The following is a 19914-nucleotide window of genomic DNA, read 5'->3' on the forward strand; positions in this document are numbered from 1 at the left end:
GCAGAGGAAACCAAGTCATTCTGATTGGCCTCACTTTAACTCATGGTTCCAAAACTGTTTTTATACTGTTTTATAAGTCATAATACCAACATTCACTATATAAAATTACAATTACTAACATTTGTTGTTCCTAATCAAGAAATTAACGCAAGTAAATTACATCAAGCTAAAAAAAAGGAAACGATAGTCAAGATAATTTGTTTATTTCTAGTCACGCGGTTCACTGAAGTCCAACAGGAAGCTGAGAAGCGATAACAATTAACGATTAATGATCACATCACTCGTAAAAATGCATATGTTCATCTGACAGAAATATATACATATACAGTTATTTTCTTGTATATTCGAAACAACATAAAAAGTTATTAGGTTAAGAAAAGTTTTGTTTTGACGGGGCAGATTTATAGCAACTGCTACAGCAGCCTCTAGTGGACATGAGACCAAACTGCAGCTGCTTCACTCCACGCAAATTAAACACTTATAACGTAACAAACATATACTATATATTTGAGTTAAATAACCGAGGCCTGCACACCACCAGTTAGCAACATTTAATGATCTTTCATTCTGTCCACAGTACACTTAATAAATAAACCACTTAAAACGCAGAAACCACAAACTAAAGTAAGTGATAACATGAAAACAACCCAAAACTTTTTAAGTATAACTAATAAGCATCTGGAAATGCCTTGTGTAAAAAGAAAAACAATAACCGTGCAACCAACAGTAGTGATATGTTAGTGGCAAATGAAACCTCAATTTACGTAGCAACTGTTGCTTTTTATAAAGCCAACGTTAAAGTTTTTATAGAAAAAAAGAAAATCTTTGTCTTACTTTCTCCCGAACTGGTCCTGTTAGAAACGTAGGTAGAACCTAAGCTGAGGTGATGGTATTCTGCAAAGCTAACTGTAAAAATGTGAAATATCCCAAAAATCCTTAAAATATATTAACTTGTTTACACTTCGTCCTGTTAATGTTTGATTTAAAACAGTATTAGTGATTCTGAAACTCTTCAGTTTTTTTCATACAACTTGTGCTGTGTAACTGCAGAGTTTAACACTCATTGTAATAAGTGAAAAAGCTTTAAAAAATTCTGAATATGAGTAGAACAGTAAATATGTTCTCTAGCAACTAGAATCTAGAAGCAGCATCTCAGTTTTAATGAAGTTTTTCATTTGCTTCACTATGAAATCCTGTCTGTAGCGTGTCTGAGATTAAACAGTGTTGTGCTGATTCAGTTTCATCAGTAAATATGTTGCAATAATTCAGGTTCACCTCTTCATCCTGGTTTTAACATGTTCTGTTAATTCGCGCGCGCGGGGATTTTCAAACCAATGATCCTCCGCCTCTCATTGGAAGCCCGCTGAACGGCTCAGCCAATCACAGTCAAGGGACGCTACAGCTGAATTTACATGCACTGTGTATAATAACGGTCTCCCAGACCACAGAGCTTCACTCGATATTTAGACTGAGACGAAATGCCTGAACCCGCCAAGTCTGCGCCCAAGAAGGGCTCCAAGAAAGCCGTGACCAAGACGGCCGGCAAAGGAGGCAAGAAGAAGCGAAGGACTAGGAAGGAGAGTTACGCCATCTACGTGTACAAGGTGCTGAAGCAGGTCCACCCTGATACCGGGATCTCCTCCAAGGCCATGAGCATCATGAACTCCTTCGTCAACGACATTTTTTGAGCGCATCGCCTCCGAGGCCTCTCGTCTGGCTCACTACAACAAGCGCTCCACCATCACCTCCAGGGAGATCCAGACCGCTGTGCGGCTCCTGCTGCCCGGCGAGCTGGCCAAGCACGCCGTGTCTGAGGGCACCAAGGCGGTCACCAAGTACACCAGCTCCAAGTAAACTCCGCTGTGGGAGTTCACTCAACCAAAGGCTCTTTTAAGAGCCACCCACAATGTCTGAAGAGCGCTGGTCCTGACACTTTAATCTTTAAACTATTATGTTAAGAAATTCAAAGAATGATCAAATTTAGAATCTGCCAGATAAAAATAAAGCAAAACTCTTATTTCACCTTTTTTATGAAATTATATATATATTAGTCTGATGCCATTTTACGATGGTTTATCTTGAATCCTGTAGTACTTTAGGTGTTTTTGTAACATTCTGGAATAAATTTTATAGATTAGTTACCTTAACATTGTTCTGTTTTCTCCATCTGGAGACACAGACACTTCGAAATAATGTACCTAAGGGAATTTAGTTTGTGTCTTTGTGTGCAATTCATGTTACAACTTTCTTTTTTTCAGAAATTATCTAGAATCTGCCTTTGTGCTGAACCTGTGTACATCGAAGCCGTTACTGTCGACGGCGAGATCCCAGCCATCAGAACAGGAGTAAGTCATCCTCCAGCAGGACTTCCCAAACCTTTCCATGCCATGTTCCCGCTGGCAGCATTAGCTTCTGGCTGCAACAGACAAGGCTACAAAATATGGAAAGAAACTTTTGCAATGTTTTTTCTTTACTATTTAATAATTATTGCATCAATTTAGCACGAATGTTGCCCCATATTCTCTGATTTTAGTTTTTTGGGTTTTTTGCAGCAATGTTCTCCACTGCTGGACTTTCCTTCAGTCTGTTTTCTTGACCGAAACTTTTCCATTTTGCTCTTGCTTTGATAATCAGCCAATCAGAAAGAAGAGCCTGGCAGCCAACGTTTCAATAAGTTATTTTAGAATAAAATATAAATATTTCTCTGGTGGACCACGGTGGGGAAATTCAGTTGTAACAGCAGCATAAAGCTACGAGTTTAAAATATATAAAGAAAAAATTACATTTTTAATGACAATAATATACAGTCAAAAATTATAATAGAAAAGTTTTATGCAGTTATAATAGAACAAGCACTTCAATTCAAGAGATGTGAAACTGAGTAGTAAGATTATTTTAACTTATATTTTATAATTATGATAGAAAATCAGATTATATTTTATGATTACAAAATTAATTATCAAAACTTTAACTTTTTTATATTTGTATTTTTTTCCTCGTCTTTTCTCCAATTTCCTTGCCCTCCTTAGCGCCCTCTGGTGGCTCATTTTGAAAAACTCCATACTAAAGGACAATTCATATTAAAATGATCACAGAACACATTCCCTTTACTTTCCTCTCAGTGATTGGAAGCAAAGATTACGCTTGTTTTTGGCACCAATTTGAAATTTTAGGGAAATAATTAGCTGAACTTCAATGGGGACAAAGCATGGACCTGTTTACTACTTATTACAGGATTTTATTGGTTAAACTGCTTTTGCAAATAGTAAAATAACGTGTGCTAACTCAACATCAACTGTTCACTTTCAGCTACAGTCCCACCAAGGGGTTTGTTTGCTTCAATAGCGACCAGAACACTGGAACCTGCAGGAACTACAAAGTTCGCTTTGGATGCTGCCGCCAACAAGATCAGTTGCGTATCATCGGCAAATAAAGCTTCTGGTCTTGACCACATTTTGCTCGAATCATGTAGTTTTCCCTACATAACTACTAAAGTAAGCTTTGGACTTTCTGTGACATGCTTTGGGATTTGTTGGTGATTCCTTAATAAAATGTGCAGTGGTGAGAATATGTGCTTTTTTTCTAGGAATTATGGAATATAATTAAGGTGCTGTATAACTTCAAAACAAATGTAATGAAAATTAACTGTCTGTGCAAGATATTTTATGTATGTTTAGTACAAGTTTTATAAGTTGCTTTGAGAAAAAAGACTTCCTTGTTTTGCAATAAAAATTTCTTAGAATAATGATTTTGCTCATGAGTGAAATTTTTCCAAACCTCCTTGGATGTTTTCTCATCTTGTCATGTTACAACTAAAAAAAAGTTTGAAATGTTTGATAGCACACCAACAAAACGGCAATAAATATTTGTGAGGTGGAAGGAAAGTGATAAAGTAATTTACAAAAACAACCAGTCCTCATTTTGCCAGGAATAAAATCCAATTCAATCTTCAGAGTTCATCTAATAATAAAAAAATATACATCAACTTAACTATTTTACTTGAAATTATAATCATTGCACATCTTCTCCACATTTCAACTTCTGGTCCTCAGGATTCAATGTCCTCTCTGCTTCAGATGTGTCCCTAAAAATAGGTAATCTAGTTCAATGTGTGAGAGCCTTGATAGTTATCAATGATGAAACTAAGTCTCATTAAAACCCTCATTTTTATCTCAGGATATAATAGAAAATGTGACAATCACCAGCTTAGTTTTAAAAAGAGATTAAATTGGAGATAATTAAGAAGCAAAACAACTGAAGGTATACGTTTAAGTCACATTTTATTCAGGCACATAAAGGAAGCTAAAAACACAAATACTCTGTTTCAGACTAACTTTGTAAAGCCCTGACAAAGTGTAGAAAATACTTTATCCAGACACCAACATTCAGCTCAAGCTCTGTTATAATCCAGAAGTTTTTTTATTATTAATTTCAGATGTTAAGAGCAGAAAATCTGACTTTGATTATCACTGCTAGGAAGTCTGGCAATAACACGAGACGCCATCATCAGTGTGTTTGCTGCTGCTACAATATCTTCATTTTAGGACGAAATGAGACTCAGCGGCTGGTTGTTTTTATTCCCAGGCTTTACATGAACATGTCGGGAAGCGATCAGACAGTATTTGATGAGGATGATAGGATCTGACGAGGAGAAAGGACGGAAAACACAGCGATTATCATCGTGTTCCGCCGTGAACCGGTGCAGTTTTCAGGCTCCGGTAACAAAGAGCAGAAAGCCTCAGAGATTTCCAGAAGCTGAACACGAAGAGAAACTAGTCCGCGACGGAGCCGCTTCACTGTCGGCCCGCAGCGCTGCTAAAACACGGAGATTTCAGCTGCTTTATGCCGCCGAGAAAACACAAAGAGAAGCCGTCCATGTTGCTGCGAGGAGCCCCGGACACGGTTGAGTCTCCACGGTTCTCATGGTGTGTTTAAGTGCAGCGCGCTGCTCCGGGTTTCTCATTTCTACTCGGACTGTCGTTGAATCGCCAACAGAAGATGGCAGAAGTCGCTCCAGCTCCACCGCCCGTCGCCGCTCCGGCCAAAGCGGCCAAGAAGAAGGCCTCCAAGCCCAAGAAGAGCGGCCCCAGCGTCGGCGAGCTGATCGTGAAAACTGTGGCCGCTTCCAAGGAGCGAGGCGGCGTGTCGGCGGCCGCCCTCAAGAAGGCTCTGGCCGCCGGAGGATACGATGTGGACAAAAACAAGGCTAGAGTCAGGACCGCCATCAAGAGCCTGCTCACCAAGGGAACCCTGGTCCACACCAAGGGTACCGGGGCCTCCGGCTCCTTCAAGATGGGCAGCAAGGCCGACACCAAGGCGAAGAAGCCCGCGAAGAAACCCGCTGCTAAAGCTAAGAAGCCCGCAGCGGCGCCGGCCAAGAAACCCGCAGCGGCGCCGGCCAAGAAGGCCAAGAAAGTAGCAGCCAAGAAGCCTGCGGCTGCTGCTGCCAAGAAGTCTCCTAAGAAGGCCAAGAAGCCAGCAGCCATCAAGAAGGCAGCGAAGAGCCCTAAGAAGGCGGTCAAGAAGGCCACTAAGAGCCCTATGAAGGCAGCAGCTAAGAAAGCTCCAGCGAAGAAGACCGCTAAGCCCAAAGTGAAGAAGGCAGCAGCCAAGAAGTGAACTCCATCCCTGTCAGACATCAGCTAAACAAAGGCTCTTTTAAGAGCCAACACTTCAACACATAAGAGCTCATTCCGTCACTTTTAACAAACTTTATCCATGAAGAGAAATGCTTCTTTCTGCGATTACGTTGAGTTAGTATGAGAGCATATTAGGGCCATTGTAGATAAAACAAAATTCAAATTTTGCTAGAAAACAAATCTTGAATAATTTTTTGTTTTCCAAAGTTAGAAATGTTCGCCTTTTGCTAATGAGGGACTTTCCAAAAGTCGAATTTTTTTTAAATTTCTGAAATGTCCGAGTTTTTAAAAAATAATTTCTGAGTAATCTCAAAATTAGATTTGTTTTTCTAGCAAATTTGAGTTTTCAAACATCGTTAGCAGAAATGCATTTATTCTCTGCTGGTCCTGGTACACTGTTGTATCTTTCTGTACATTTTGAATGTAATTTACGGGGTGTTTACAGATGTGTTCGCTCATTGAGATTTTCAATGTTAAAACATTAATTTCATGTTGCTATGATGCATCATCACTTGATACTGTTGCAGTTTGGTTTTTTACAAAACGTAAATTTTTGTTTTGTGGTTTTGTTTTTGAAAGTCACCCATCACAGTTCAGCATGTACGAAAGTTTAGTTTAACATTTTACTTTAAAATTGGTCCAAATCACAAATACTGTAACTTTTTGTCATTATGTTGAAGATTTGCAGCTTCATTATTTTTGCTCCACAGTGACGTTTAAAAGAAAAATGCCATTATTCGTTTTCTTTTAAGGACGTTGTTTGAATTGAATATTTTTGTAATTGCAGTGTAGTTTTACTCCGCTGTTGTAAATTCAGTCAAACTGAATGTCGGTTTCAGTTTTCAGCAACAGTTTCTACATTGTGAAGTTTGGTCTTTTCTTGACGAGTGTTATATTTTGTAATAAATTATCAATTTTGTTCGTATTACAAATCGTTGTGCGAGTTTAACTTTCCTGTAAAATACAGTACATTTTTAAGACTTAAAAGTACCTTTGCTAAAAATTAAAATAAAATTTTACATTTGTTGCATTTGATTGATTTTCCCCGTCGTTTAGCTTTACTTTGCTCTGATGCAGTTTTAACACAATATTTTCACTATTAAAGTTTAAAGAAAAAAACATGCATCATATTTACAATTAGACCAATAAAACATTTTAATACATAAATGTTGGCTTAATACAAGTGTGGTAACCTGAAAAATTAGCTAATTCGGACTCTATTTAACACACAAAAAAAAACAAGCATAGAAAAAATGTTTCTGCCATGTGAACCTGTATTAAGAGGCAACTTTCTAATTATATAATTTAGATTTTTACTCTAGCATTTTTATACTGGATGGAAAATGATACAAGATCAAATCACTGATGCTTAAATTATTAATTAAAAAAATAATTATTGTGACATTTGGGAAACTGAAATAATTTTAGTAATTATAACTGACCTAAAAGTGTCAAATATCAGTATCAAAAATATTTATTTCTCTTAATTTGAAATATTAATGGAAATCTTATTCAATGTAACCATTTCAAAGTCATTTAGAAAATAAAAATAAAAAGAAGAGATATCCACAGTAAATATTTAAAGTCTTTTCACTGATTTATTAGCATGCGCTTCTTTCTTCGTGTCATTTACATGTTAGAAAAATCAAAACGGTGAAAAGCGTCAACTCAGAACTCGCACGTTGTCTTAATGTTACATTTAGCAGCTACGCCTGATGAAACGCCTCACAGAGGTTTTCTACTGTCCGGAGAGTTCCTGGTGAATGCTCCGGTACCGCAGCAGCTCCGCTTCGGAAACAGAAGGTCTAAAGTTTTTCAGAGCAGAAGAGAAATCCTCTGCAGAGAGGAGGACAGGAGAGTCCTCTGAATCCAGACCTGGAGGACAGAACGGCGAGATTACAGATTATTAGGGAATAACTGCTGATGTTGACCAACAAAGAGAGGACAAAGGCAAAGACAATGTGGACATGAGAAAGGAAAAAATCTAATAAAATACATAAATAGTTCCAAAATAAACTTAGTGTAGCTCTTACCTTAAAAAATGCCATGAAGGCTTTACAGAACCTTTTAAAGCCATTTTTCTGTTCTTACCATCGTTGATCTGTTGGATTTTTCTCTTGATGGCCGCCGTCATGGCGTCTGAGCACAGAGCGTACAGATCGGCGCCGGTCATGCGAGTCGGGCAGCGATCCACCACGTCCTGCAGATTCACAGCCGGATCCAACTGGAACCTAAACACACAGTGAAGACATTTCAACTCAAACTGGGAGTCTGGTTTTTTTTTATTATTATTTTAGCTTAAAGCACCAAAAATGATACCAATACGAAGGTGTATTAGGGCCATTGTAGAGAAAATACTGTACAATGACAATAAACCTCATATAAAATAAATAAAAAGGAGTAAATTTCCCCCAAAACACAGAAAAAGAAAATTTCTGAGTTGAAAAAGTTGAAAATTTGATTGAAAAAAAAAAACTTTTGAGATTGAGTTCATAAACGTTTTAGAAAAAAAAAAAAAAGATCATTCCAGAGTTCACAGAAACGCAGAAAAAAAGATTTGGTGGAAATTTACTCTTTATTTTTTATGTCCAAAGGCCCTAATACGTTGTCATACAGCACAGATAAGTTGATGTTGCAGATGCAGACATTTTATTTTCCTCTTGCCTTCAGAGGACTGTTCTTACTTTCTGAGGATGGCCTGGAGAACCTGCAGCTGGGAGACGCGGTCCTCATTGATCCCAACATAGACCAGTTTATCAAACCTGCAGAGACAGAGTCCAAGAGAAGTTCATACTTCATCTCTGCATAAAGAAGTATTCACCCTCTTGGATGTTTTACCCTTTTATTGCTTTTACGAAAAAGCAGTTATGATCAACAAAATGTGGAAGTTTAATGAAAAAAAAAATCACCTCAATGTCAAAGTCTGCTGAGTTAGCATTAGCAACATCCACATGTTTCAGGGCTGAAACAATTAATCATGATCAATCGAATATCGAAACAATTGTCAACTAATTTAGTAATCAATTAATTAACTGAGGCAAACAGACTCCAAAAAGTCAATTTGCTGAAAGAACATCATATTCAAAGCAGTAATTAGGTAAAATAAATTATAAAAACTATTCACATTTTGCATCCAAGTTGTTAAGTGGCTTAAATGGTTATCTGAAATTTGTCTTTTATCTGATTAATCACATAAAAAGGCAAATTCTACATATTTTTCATTTTACCACTCCAGCCTTTTTAGTACAATTTCAGAATAAGGTAAAAGATGCAAATAAACAAATAATTCAGTTTCTTTTTGAAATGCAACAGCAACATTGCTTTAGTAAATTTGAACTGGGTGATGCTAAAACTATGCCACTTGAGGAGTTTTGGGTAAAACATTTTTACACACAAGTGCTTTTATCTCAAATGTAAACTCTCTCTACATATATTATACAGTTTCGGTTGAATTACTGCTCTGAATATTGTTTTTCTTTAAGCAAAATGCCTTTTTTTGAGTCTGTGTGTTCCAGTTAGCGACTAATCGATTGCTGAATTAGTTGATGATTGTTTCAATAATTAATTAATCTCAATATGTTTTGTCATTATGAACACTATCATCACTTATTTGATTATTCCTAACCTTCCGGGTCTGAGCAGCGACTGGTCCAGCAGATCCGGACGGTTTGTGGCTCCGATCACAAAAACTCCGGCAGACGACTGCAGCGAGTCCAGTTCAGCCAGCAGTTGAGACACAACTCTGACCAGAGGACAGAAGATCAGATTTATTTATGTTCATGAAGCAGAACACAGAGAGAAGGTACCAGAAAGATTCCCGACTGAAGTCAACGCTCACCTGTCCATCACTCCTCCAGAGTCTCCACTGCGCCCCCTGTTGGGCGCCAGAGAGTCCAGCTCGTCAAAGAAGACGACACAGGGAACAGCCGAGCGCGCTTTGTGAAACACTGAACACAAACAAAACATTACAAAAGACCAAAGGATGAAACATCAAGATCACACAAAAAAGATCTAAAACTGCAAAAACAGTGACGAAGAGTTAAATATATTTATAAACCAGACAACTTAGAAATCTTTAAAATGTGAAACGAATAAATACAAAGCGGATAAATCATTTCAAAACATTTGGATATAAAAAAGTCTTTGGGCCTGACAATGTCCCCTGGATTGTTTCTCTCATTTAGAAAAGACACGCAGCCCACTTTGTTGTCTTAAACAGAAAACGGATTTTTAAAAAAAGATCCTTCTAATAAGTTAAACAGACACGTATGAAATTATTGTCAAATCAGAAAATGGGCAGATTGACTATGACAAGCTTTTCCAAAGATGGGACAGATGAGTGAGCATCGTAAAAGTAAACATGATTATGAAGAATCTGGACAATCGGCTGTAAGGCAGCCATTTTACTTTGATAGGTAATAAGACACATGAATCAAAACAATTGAAATGGAAAAGAAGAACAAAGTATTTATTCCTTCTAGACAAATATTCCCTTTAACCATCAAGATCTTCCAAGCAAAATGTCTAAATTTAATTTAGTTGGTAGGGACAATGCATATTAACATTTTTGTAAATGTCGTTTTTCCAGCTGTCGTTCCTGGATAATGAGTAATTTGTCTTGAAAAAATAAACAATGGTTAAAATGACGGGACTATACAAATTTCATCAATAAATACAAAAGATGCAGTGATGATTAGATCAAATGATGAGACGAGGCCTGTCATGATAACCCATTTTGCTGGACGATAAATTGTTCCAGAAGTCATTGCAATAAACAATAATATTGCTGTTTTGAGACAATTTTCAAGTAATATCATGGTAATAATGGCATAATAATGCAAAAACATTCTAAAAAATCTTCAAATCTTAATGAACATTTAACACTGGAATTTATAACATTTTAAATATCCAAGCTAAATAAACAATAAAACATATAAAATGGAATATAAAGTCTCTGTAAACAAAATTGACCTTAAAAAATGGCTAATTGAGACCAAAGCACCAGACCAGTAGAAAGAGATAAAAGAGAAAAACAATAAATCATGCAAATGGAAATTGTCCAGCTGGTTTTAAATAATTGATTTACTGTGACAGGAACAGATGAGACACAAACCTTCTCGGATGTTTTCTTCACTCTGACCCACATACATGTTGATGAGCTCTGGACCTTTGACACTGAAACAGAAAAGAGCCGCAGCTTAAGAAACAATTAAACAGCATTTAAAGAAATAAAAAGAGGAAGTTCACACCTGGTACATGACGTAAACCCACCTGAGGAAGGTCATGGCGCATTCGGTGGCCACAGCCTTGGCCAGCAGGGTCTTTCCTGTACCGGGCGGTCCGTACCCAAAGTTCACAAATTTGTTAAAACTGGCACCACAATGTGACAGTTTAATATGAGACAGATTACCTGTGAAAAGATCAATCTCTTCCACTTCCTCCTTGTGCTGCTAATGTCTGAAGAAATCCACCGCTCCCAGCCAAAAACAACCAATCAGAGCCAGGAGGAGGGTCTTAGCACTGTCAATCAACCTCATATACTCGCTCATAAATGTGCTAATGGCAGAGAAACAACTCATTGTTAAAGAAAAATGACTTTAAAGAAATTTTACTTCATAACTTAACTCCTTTAAATTGGGCTTCTGTCTCTTTTAAAACTTCTGTCCTTTCTGGAACTGCGCCTTCAGGAATTCATTGCAACATGGCTCCTCTATTAACTTGTTAACAGTTTTACTACTGTAACTTGTAAACTCAGCAGAGGTGCAGTTCCACCAGGTGTTTGCTAACTGCTGCTAGCTAGTCTGAATGATCTGAGTGGAAAAGGGCTGCTCTGTGGGGCGGACGCTCTGAGGAGGGGCTAGGTCCAACCAGGCGTTTTTCACAGCTGAATGGTTGCCACGGAGATTAAAGGATTTCTCAAACATGCATGAAAAAATCAAAGCAAAACTTCAGGTATGGTTTTGACGAGGGAATAACATTGTAATATGATGAAGAGCTCTAGAAAAGTTGGTTTTACATACCAATTCCCCTTTAATTCAAATGCTAAAACTCCAAAGTCGAACGAGGAAGCAGGAAAGACTGACCTTGTTCTTGTGGGCATTTACTGAGGCATAGCGGACCGTTCCTCTGAAACCTGCCACAGTCCTCGGCTGAACACACAATGAAACAAAGTGAGTCAGCATTCAGGATCAGCAAATGTTCACATCACAACTCACTGACCCATCATTTCCTTTTTTTTCCCACACACGCCAAACAGAAGTTAAAAACAAAACTCATCTAAAAATAAACGTTGTACCTCCTCAGAAATACTCTGTGCTTGTTGTGGTTGAACTGAAATGGAAAGATTTGCTTTAGCTCAGAACATCGACAGTGAAAGCAAACTGCATGGCACTCTGGTTTTATTTATCAGTGTGTCCCAGTTTCAGACAAACTGGGAGAACCCACTGAGTTACAATCGTAAACATCAGCAAGGAAAACTGAAGACTGTCAAGCTTGAGGATATTTTATTTTGAGATTCAGCCAATTAATCCTTAAAGATTTAAATTCTCCATGGAGTGCATATGGAGATGCTAGCGGCTCTAAATGCAGTAAAAATGGTTTAAAATGTCCTGTTTAATAATTCCTTCCTCTTAAAAGACTTTTTTCAGCAACTGCTTATTATGATCAATTATATATATAAGCCATTTCTCCTGCTAGCGCTAGGCTAGCACATTTGTTTTGATTGTGTTTACCCAGAATGCCTTGCACTGTAGTTCACTTCCTGCTTTTGGAGCGGTCTCTGGTCCGATTGATGTACAGAAGCTGTTCTGTCTGCAGCTACAATACATAATGTAATGCTACATTCACATATGGGCTAGCATCGTCTGCTGCTAGCAAAATAACAAAACAACAAACACTGAAACAAAATAAACACTGAAACATTTCTGCTGATATAAGTACAAACGGGAATTAATGGAGAAAAACTATTTATAATAAGAACGACATTGTGCCTTTAAAAAGCTAATGAAAACAAACTGAAAATATAGATTACAACTTTCTTTATTTTAACTGACAACCATCTTGTTATTCAGTTGCTATGACAACAATAAACATGACAACAATACTAGTACAACTATCGCTCATTTACAATTTTTGAGTCTTAAGCCTGATAATAAAAACAAGGCTTAATCAATCCGACCCAACTTTCAACAAGATTTAGAAATCAATAGTTATAGTTTTTATCTTTTACTTTTTCATGTTGTTATAAATAAATAACCACAAAAATCAACAGATCCCCACATTTTTTCTGAGTTTATCAAAACCTTTTCTCAAAATTGGCCAAAAACATTTGGTGACCGCTGTCTCAGCCTTGCTTGATGTCAAGTTATAGTGCATGACCGATAGAGTGATTAATAAAAGAAAACATTTAACATCATATATTAGCTCAAATATCGTAAAAAATCCTTACAAATATTTCTAAATTAGCACCACAAAATCTGTGATGATTGCAGAAAACCACAAAAACAATCCTGGATGGACTGATTAGTGTGAAAAGATGTTCAATATGATGTTATTTTAAGAATTATTGAATGCTGAAACACCTATATATTGATATTTTAACAACTGAATTGGTTTTTATCAGTACGATCTGGTGCAACAGGCCCTGTATGAACATTCAGATTTTGGCCCAAAATGGAAATGAGTTTGATGCCCTGATATTTGGGATAAAACGAGTGAATCATGGACTATTTTGAATGTAAACAAGAATAAAGAGTGAGATATTTGGTGGTGGAATGATGTCACACCACCAGCAAAGGAAGACTCTGTGATGTCACTGGCGGTGCAGTCTGTGATGTCATCAACTGCAGAATTGTATGCAACACAATTCTGCATATTTTTCATTGCTTGCAATATCACTGACCAGTTCAGACGTGCGCAAAGCTCTTTAAGGTAGTTTACCGATCGACAACTTTAGTGATTGTATTTAGGAGAAAATGTCTCATTATATGCCGAGATACCGCAGTGGAACGATGGGACCCCACGCGAGAAGGGGAGGTCAGCAAAACCCCCAAGGCAGGTTCCCTCCTGCACACCCGAGAATCTTTCACGGGGAAATCCAAGAACTCAGCTACGCCCTGGAAATGGAGAGAGCCGGGAGGGTTGAAGACAACCAGAAACTGGCCCACCTGGAGGCCGAGCTGGAAGAGACGAAACTCCAGTTAAAGAAGCAGAAAGCTCTCAAAGAAACGTTTATCAACGAGGCCAAGGAGGCAAAGAGGGAACTTGAGAGACTAGAGAAGTTCAGCGATCCAGCAGTCCTTAACGCAGCGGTCATTGCTTCCAAGGTTCACAACGATGTGAAGTACATGAAGAAGAAGAACTTGCAAGAAGACTTTGAGGAGTTAAAGGTGGCCCACCTCCTCAGCCGGGAAGCGTTTGTAGCTGAAATACAGGCTGAGAGAAAGAAAAGTCTGGCCCTCCAAGAAGAACTGAACCAACTGCAGACTTCATACGAGGAGCTGCGTTCCCAGTATGAAGCAGATGATGCTCTGCTGAGGCAGGAGGCTGAGACACAAAAGTATGATGAAGCAAGGCTTAGTGAGGAACAACGGCTGTTGGAGAACTTGAGAGCTGAAAAGGATGAAATGTATCAAGAAATGTCTCAAAAGATCAAATTCCTGCAAGGCAGTGAGAAACTTCTGCAGGAGGAATTAATTCAGCTGAAATGTTCATACAATGAGCTCAATTGTAAATACGAAAGGGATGTTTCTGGATTGAAGCAAGACATGGATAGATATCAGGAGGAAGTGAGACATGCGACAGATGCCAACATAGAAAGAGACAACGAAAATCTGCAGCTCATCAACAAGCTGAGAGCTGAAAAGGAGGAGCTCCTCCAAAAAATGTCAGGAGAAATCGAGACATACCAGCATCAGGTAGAGCAGGAGAGAAAAGCTCACCTGGAGAAAACAGAGGAGGACAAGAAGCTTTTAGACAATATGAGAGCTGAGAAGGAGGAGCTCCTCCACAAAATGTCAAGAGAAATCTCAATTCGGCAAAAGAGGGAGAAGCAAATGCTGCATGAACTGGACCAGATTCACACTCTCTACGAGGAGCTAAAATGTAGATATGAAAGAGACATTATGGACATACAGCAGCAGGTTGAGATATACGAACAGAAGGTAAAGCAGGAGGAAGCTGCTCTTTCAAAGAAAGGAAAGAAAGAAAAGCTTATCCAAGAGAGAAAACATTCTGCGCTGAATCAAGAAGTCGAAAAACTTCAGCAGCAGGTAGAGCAGGAGAGAAAAGCTCACCTGAAGAAAACAGAGGAGAACAAGAAGCTTCTAGACAATATGAGAGCTGAGAAGGAGGAGCTCCTCCAAAAAATGTCAGGAGAAATCTCTATTCTTCAAAAGAGAGAGAAGCAGCTGCTGAACGAACTGGATCAGTTTCACATTTCGCAAGAGGAGCTAAAATGTAGATTTGAAAGAGACAATATGGATTTACAGCAGGAGGTTGAGACATACCAGCATCAGGTAGAGCAGGAGAGAAAAGCTCACCTGGAGAAAACAGAGGAGGACATGAAGCTTCTAGACAATATGAGAGCTGAGAAGGAGGAGCTCCTCCACAAAATGTCAGGAGAAATCGAGACATACCAGCATCAGGTAGAGCAGGAGAGAAAAGCTCACCTGGAGAAAACAGAGGAGAACAAGAAGCTTCTGGACAATATGAGAGCTGAGAAGGAGGAGCTCCTCCACAAAATGTCAGGAGAAATCTCAATTCGGCAAAAGAGGGAGAAGCAAATGCTGCATGAACTGGACCAGATTCACACTCTCTACGAGGAGCTAAAATGTAGATATGAAAGAGACATTATGGACATACAGCAACAGGTTGAGACATACGAACAGAAGATTTACAAAAATGATTTACAAAGAGAAAGAGACGATCTACTGCTGGCCGACAGTCTCAGAGCCGAGGAAGAAGGTTTCCAACAACAACCCATCACGGTTTCCCAAGAGAAGGACGAAAACTCACAGAACCAAGTTAAAGTCTTAAATCAAGAGGTTTCTTCAGAGGAGGATCTCTCAGGAGAACCTTTACCAGGTTCTTCCACTGATCCAGAATCCTCAGAAGAGACTGAGGTTGCTGGAGAAACCATCCTGGAGGATTTGGACAATCCAGATGGTAAAAGGAAAAAATCTAAAATTTCCTTTTGGAAGAAGGTACGAAACTTTCTGCGATGTAAGAAGCCAAAAAACAAACAAACGAGTAAAGACAATCAAGATCATGTCTAAAGTTCTTGATTTTGATTGATTTAGAGAAGGAGAAAGACGTGCAGGAGACGAACCAAGGACTGGAATCAAAGGCATGGAGGTTGTAGCCTCTGTGAACGGGGCGCCATGCCACGCTCCGTCAAGACCAAATTTAAAAAGTTTTTCCCCCCATTGACAAACTAGAAAATAGATCCCTTCCCAACCCAATTGGAAAAAACGTGGGCAGCACGGTGGTGCAGCGGTTAGCGCTGCGTCTTCACAGACACCATCTGTGTGGAGTTTGCATGTTCTCCCCGTGTTTGCGTGGGTTTTCTCCGGGTGCTCCGGTTTCCCCCCACATCTCCTAAAACATGTCGGTCAGGTCAGTTGGTCACTGCAAATTGCCCCCAAAGATTTGAAGAAACCCCAAACACATGTGCAGCTTTATTGTTAAACTTGTCAAATTAATTGAATTAGCCGTACGTTAGCCCTTTTCCCTTCGCTGCTTTAGCGCCGCAACAACACTGGGCTCAATTTTTATAGCAACGTATTGATTTAAGAATTAAAATGTCTTCTTTTAATAGGAATAATTTCTGTTTATTTTCACTGTATTTGTGCTTTTATGGTTTGTCCTTTAGTTTACCGTTTCTACTCACTTTTATATTAAATTGCACTGAATTGTAGCTCATTAAACTGTTTAAATCTGTATTTTAAAGAAGACTAGCAAAAGGATCATGCAGTGGCTGTTTTAGTGCGACTGTGGCTCAGTGGGTAGAGTGGTCGTCTTGTGACCAGAAGGTTGTAAGTTCGATTCCAGCTTCCTCAGCCACATGTTGAGCTGCCCCGGGGCGGGGAACTTAGCGGCAAGTTGCCCTCCAACCTGCATGTCGGTGTGAATGTGACTGTAGTGTGAAGCGCTTTGAGTGGTCAACATGACTAGCAAGGCACGACACAAGTTCAGTCCATTCACCGGTTTTTCTTTGATAAATCCTGTTTTTCTCTTTATACCAAACATAAAAAAGCTAATTTAACAGGTTTGGACTTCTTCAGGTTCCAGGATGTTAAATGAAGATTAGAGTTTAATCTGTACATAGTAATAGATGATAATTGTAATCATAATTTAATACTCCGGACCCTGAAGAAGCCCAGACTTGTTTTATCTGGTTTGTTTGTTATAAGAAAAAACAGGTTTTATCAAAAATAAAAGTTACTGTGGGATCTTTCAGTTAGTCTTTATTTAGAAATACAGATTCAAGATAATATTAGAAACTTAACAAAAAAGTGCAATTTAACATGAAAAACTGTAGAAAAGGTAAAAAGAAGAACAATCCATGAAAGTATGAAAACAGAGAACTTAATCAGAAATCATTTCCACTACAGGAAGAAATCGATTCTTAGATCAATACTTTGTTATAAATATGAAGCTTTTGTGTTGTTGAGCTTATGTTCTGTCTGCTTGTATAAAAGAGAAGGAAAAGGGGCTAAGAAATGAATAATTCAGTTATTTTTTTAACCAGATTTACAGTAAAACTGTAAATTATGTTTTGTTTAGGACGTTACTTCTAGGTTTTGTTTGTCAACCTGGGTTTAATTCCCAGTCCTGGGGAATCTGCTGCATGTCATTTCCTTCTCTCTCCTCCCAATTTCCTGTTCAGCCTGTTAAATAACGGCCTAAAAACTTTATTAGAGCCTAAAAATCTTTTTTGTAAAACTACAAAGATACATTTCACCTCACAACTGGACCCAAGGTCAGAATTTGCTTCCCACCACATTGAGTTTGTTTCCTCATCTTATAAAACAACTTTCTTCCTCTCTCTCTCTCATTTTCTCTCTGTCTTACATAATTAACAGGTTACTTCATATTTACACACACACACACACACACACACACACCCACACACACACACACACACATTTACACGTCCCCTCCATGGGCTGCCACCTTATCGTGGTGGGGGGGTTTGAGTGTCCCAGTGATCCTAGGAGTCTTGCTGTCGGGGCTTCATGCCTCTGGTTGGGCCACCCAATGCAGACAGGTCCAAGGTGAGGAACCAGACCAAGTGCAGCCCAAAGATCCCTTATGATGAAAACGACCATTGGAAACAGTGGTTCTGCTCGCCCGTACATGAGGTCCCACCCTGGAGCCAGGCCTGGGGGTGGGGCACGTTGGGGGAGCCCCTGGTGGCCGGGCTTTAACCCACAGAGCCCGGCCGGGCTCAGCCCGAAAAGAGCCGATGTGTTCCGGCTAGAAATAGTCGGACTCGGGGCGTGCTGTGGTGGCGCAGGGGGTTAGCACGCACCACGTTTGGAGGCCTTAGTCCTCGAAATGGACGTCGCGGGTTCGATGACCTTTGCCCCCTCTCCTCGCCCTCCTTCCTGTCTGCCTGCTGTCAGAAAAATACGAGCCACTAGCGCCGCAAAAACTCTTCGGGTTGGATGTTTCCCCACCCTGGAGTTGCGCCTTGTGAGAGGCGCTGGGCAGGAGTGGGCTGACTTGTTGCCTCCCGTCTTGGTGCGTTGGGGTGAACAAGAGGACAGCCTCTCCCTCTACCTACGGGTTTGGGTCGGGTTCTGACTGTTTACCCAGCCTTTTTAAGTCCTTGGAGGGGGTACTGGAGAGTGCCCCTCCTGGGAACTGCCTTGTTATCCTGGAGGGGTTTTCTCCGCAGGGTCTCTGGGCTCCCTTAGAGAAAGGGTCAGAAGCCCAGAAATCCAGGAGTCATTGATGTTTATACATATATCCAGGGTTTCCCCCAGCGCATCTGCTGGTGTCGGCCAGCGGGTGACCCGTCAGTTATTCAGTTGGCGAAACCTCAAAAAAGCAAATAAACCGGCGACCCGCCAGAACCGCACACTGTAAGAAGCTCAGGTGGGATCTTAGAACTACGGGAGGTTCAAACTCCACTCATTCATGTTTAGCTTACAGAAAAACGCCAACCCGTGAAATAAACAAAAGCAAACTGACCAATCAGATTTAGGCTTTGTGCCCCACCTCACCCCCACAGACTCTACACAGCTGTGTGTACAATATCTTTGGACACAAAATACCTTTTTTTCTCCACAATTTTGTTAATAGTAAAGAGGGTTAGATAATAAAACAAGAACTATTCTTTTCTTTTTTTATTCAAAGGAAAATCTCAAGGTACTCAGTTCGTCCAGCCGTGCAGCTGCAGCACCAATCCAGGCTCTCAGTCACTGGTGGGAAATTTAGAATCACACAGAAAATCTGCAAAAGGGAATCAAACTTAAAACTCTGAGCCAAGAACTTCTGATCACAATATAGCAATTAACCATATCTGCCATGGTAAATTATTACTGATAACTACTGTGAGTAGTCCCTAACATTAATATGATCAGGCAGCATGTAATCATATATACATATTGTATATATTATTGTTATAAAGGCTGAGCCAAGAACATTTAGACTTAGACTTAAACTTAGACTGACTTTATTGTCATTTTGCATGCACAGGGTGTATACAGAACGAAATTTCGTTGCATACGGCTCAGGACAGTGTGTTGAGGTTCCAATGTTGTGAGGTTACTCCAGAATAAAATAAAATACAGTATAAAATATGAATATAAATCTAAATATAAAATATAAAGTGCAGGACTGACAGTAACATAGAAGTTATTTAGCTCTGTACATGTGCAAGGTATAAAGTGGAGACCAGTTTTAGAGTGCGTCTTGAGGATGGGCGGGGGCAGGTGTGCTCTTCTCATCCTCCGCAGGAAATACAAACGTTTCTGTGCCCTCTTGACCACAGACGTGGTGTTCACAGTCCAGCTGAGGTCGTTAGTGATGTGCACCCCCAGGAATTTGGTGCTGCTGACCACCTCCACAGCCGAGCTGTTGATGAGCAGTGGAGCGTGGCTGGGCCGGTTTTTCCTGAAGTCGACGATCATCTCCTTCGTCTTGTCAACGTTCAGGATCAGGCTGTTGTCTCTGCACCAGTCCACCAGCTGCTCCACCTCCTCTCTGTAGTCCAGGTCGTTGTCGTCTCTGATGAGGCCCACCACCGTTGTGTCGTCCGCGAACTTCA

The 19914-nt window shown here is 39.6% G+C and overlaps 3 protein-coding genes and 1 pseudogene across 3 annotated transcripts; 3 read left to right on the plus strand and 1 right to left on the minus strand.

The window, feature by feature from the left end:
- Positions 1 to 1478: 1478 nt before the first annotated feature.
- On the plus strand, positions 1479 to 2266 carry LOC114145196 (histone H2B 1/2-like; annotated as a pseudogene).
- Positions 2267 to 4518: 2252 nt separating this feature from the next.
- LOC114145195 (histone H1-like) lies at positions 4519 to 6564 on the plus strand. The gene has a single exon (XM_028018657.1). The coding sequence runs from the start codon at positions 4999 to 5001 to the stop codon at positions 5617 to 5619; it is 621 nt and encodes a 206-aa protein (XP_027874458.1). The 5' UTR covers positions 4519 to 4998; the 3' UTR covers positions 5620 to 6564.
- On the minus strand, positions 6405 to 11751 carry LOC114145076 (peroxisome assembly factor 2-like). The gene is made up of 8 exons (XM_028018452.1): positions 11744 to 11751; positions 10911 to 11009; positions 10753 to 10814; positions 9478 to 9586; positions 9265 to 9381; positions 8324 to 8401; positions 7731 to 7870; positions 6405 to 7514 (listed from the first exon to the last, which is right to left on the minus strand). Exons 1-8 carry the CDS (start codon positions 11749 to 11751, stop codon positions 7378 to 7380), a joined length of 750 nt encoding a protein of 249 aa, XP_027874253.1. The 3' UTR covers positions 6405 to 7377.
- Positions 11752 to 13648: 1897 nt separating this feature from the next.
- On the plus strand, positions 13649 to 16446 carry LOC114145078 (trichohyalin-like). The gene is made up of 2 exons (XM_028018454.1): positions 13649 to 14779; positions 15509 to 16446. Exons 1-2 carry the CDS (start codon positions 13649 to 13651, stop codon positions 15911 to 15913), a joined length of 1536 nt encoding a protein of 511 aa, XP_027874255.1. The 3' UTR covers positions 15914 to 16446.
- Positions 16447 to 19914: the final 3468 nt, after the last annotated feature.

Source organism: Xiphophorus couchianus, chromosome 5 (genome assembly GCF_001444195.1).
Source record: "Xiphophorus couchianus chromosome 5, X_couchianus-1.0, whole genome shotgun sequence".
Lineage (NCBI taxonomy): Eukaryota > Metazoa > Chordata > Actinopteri > Cyprinodontiformes > Poeciliidae > Xiphophorus > Xiphophorus couchianus.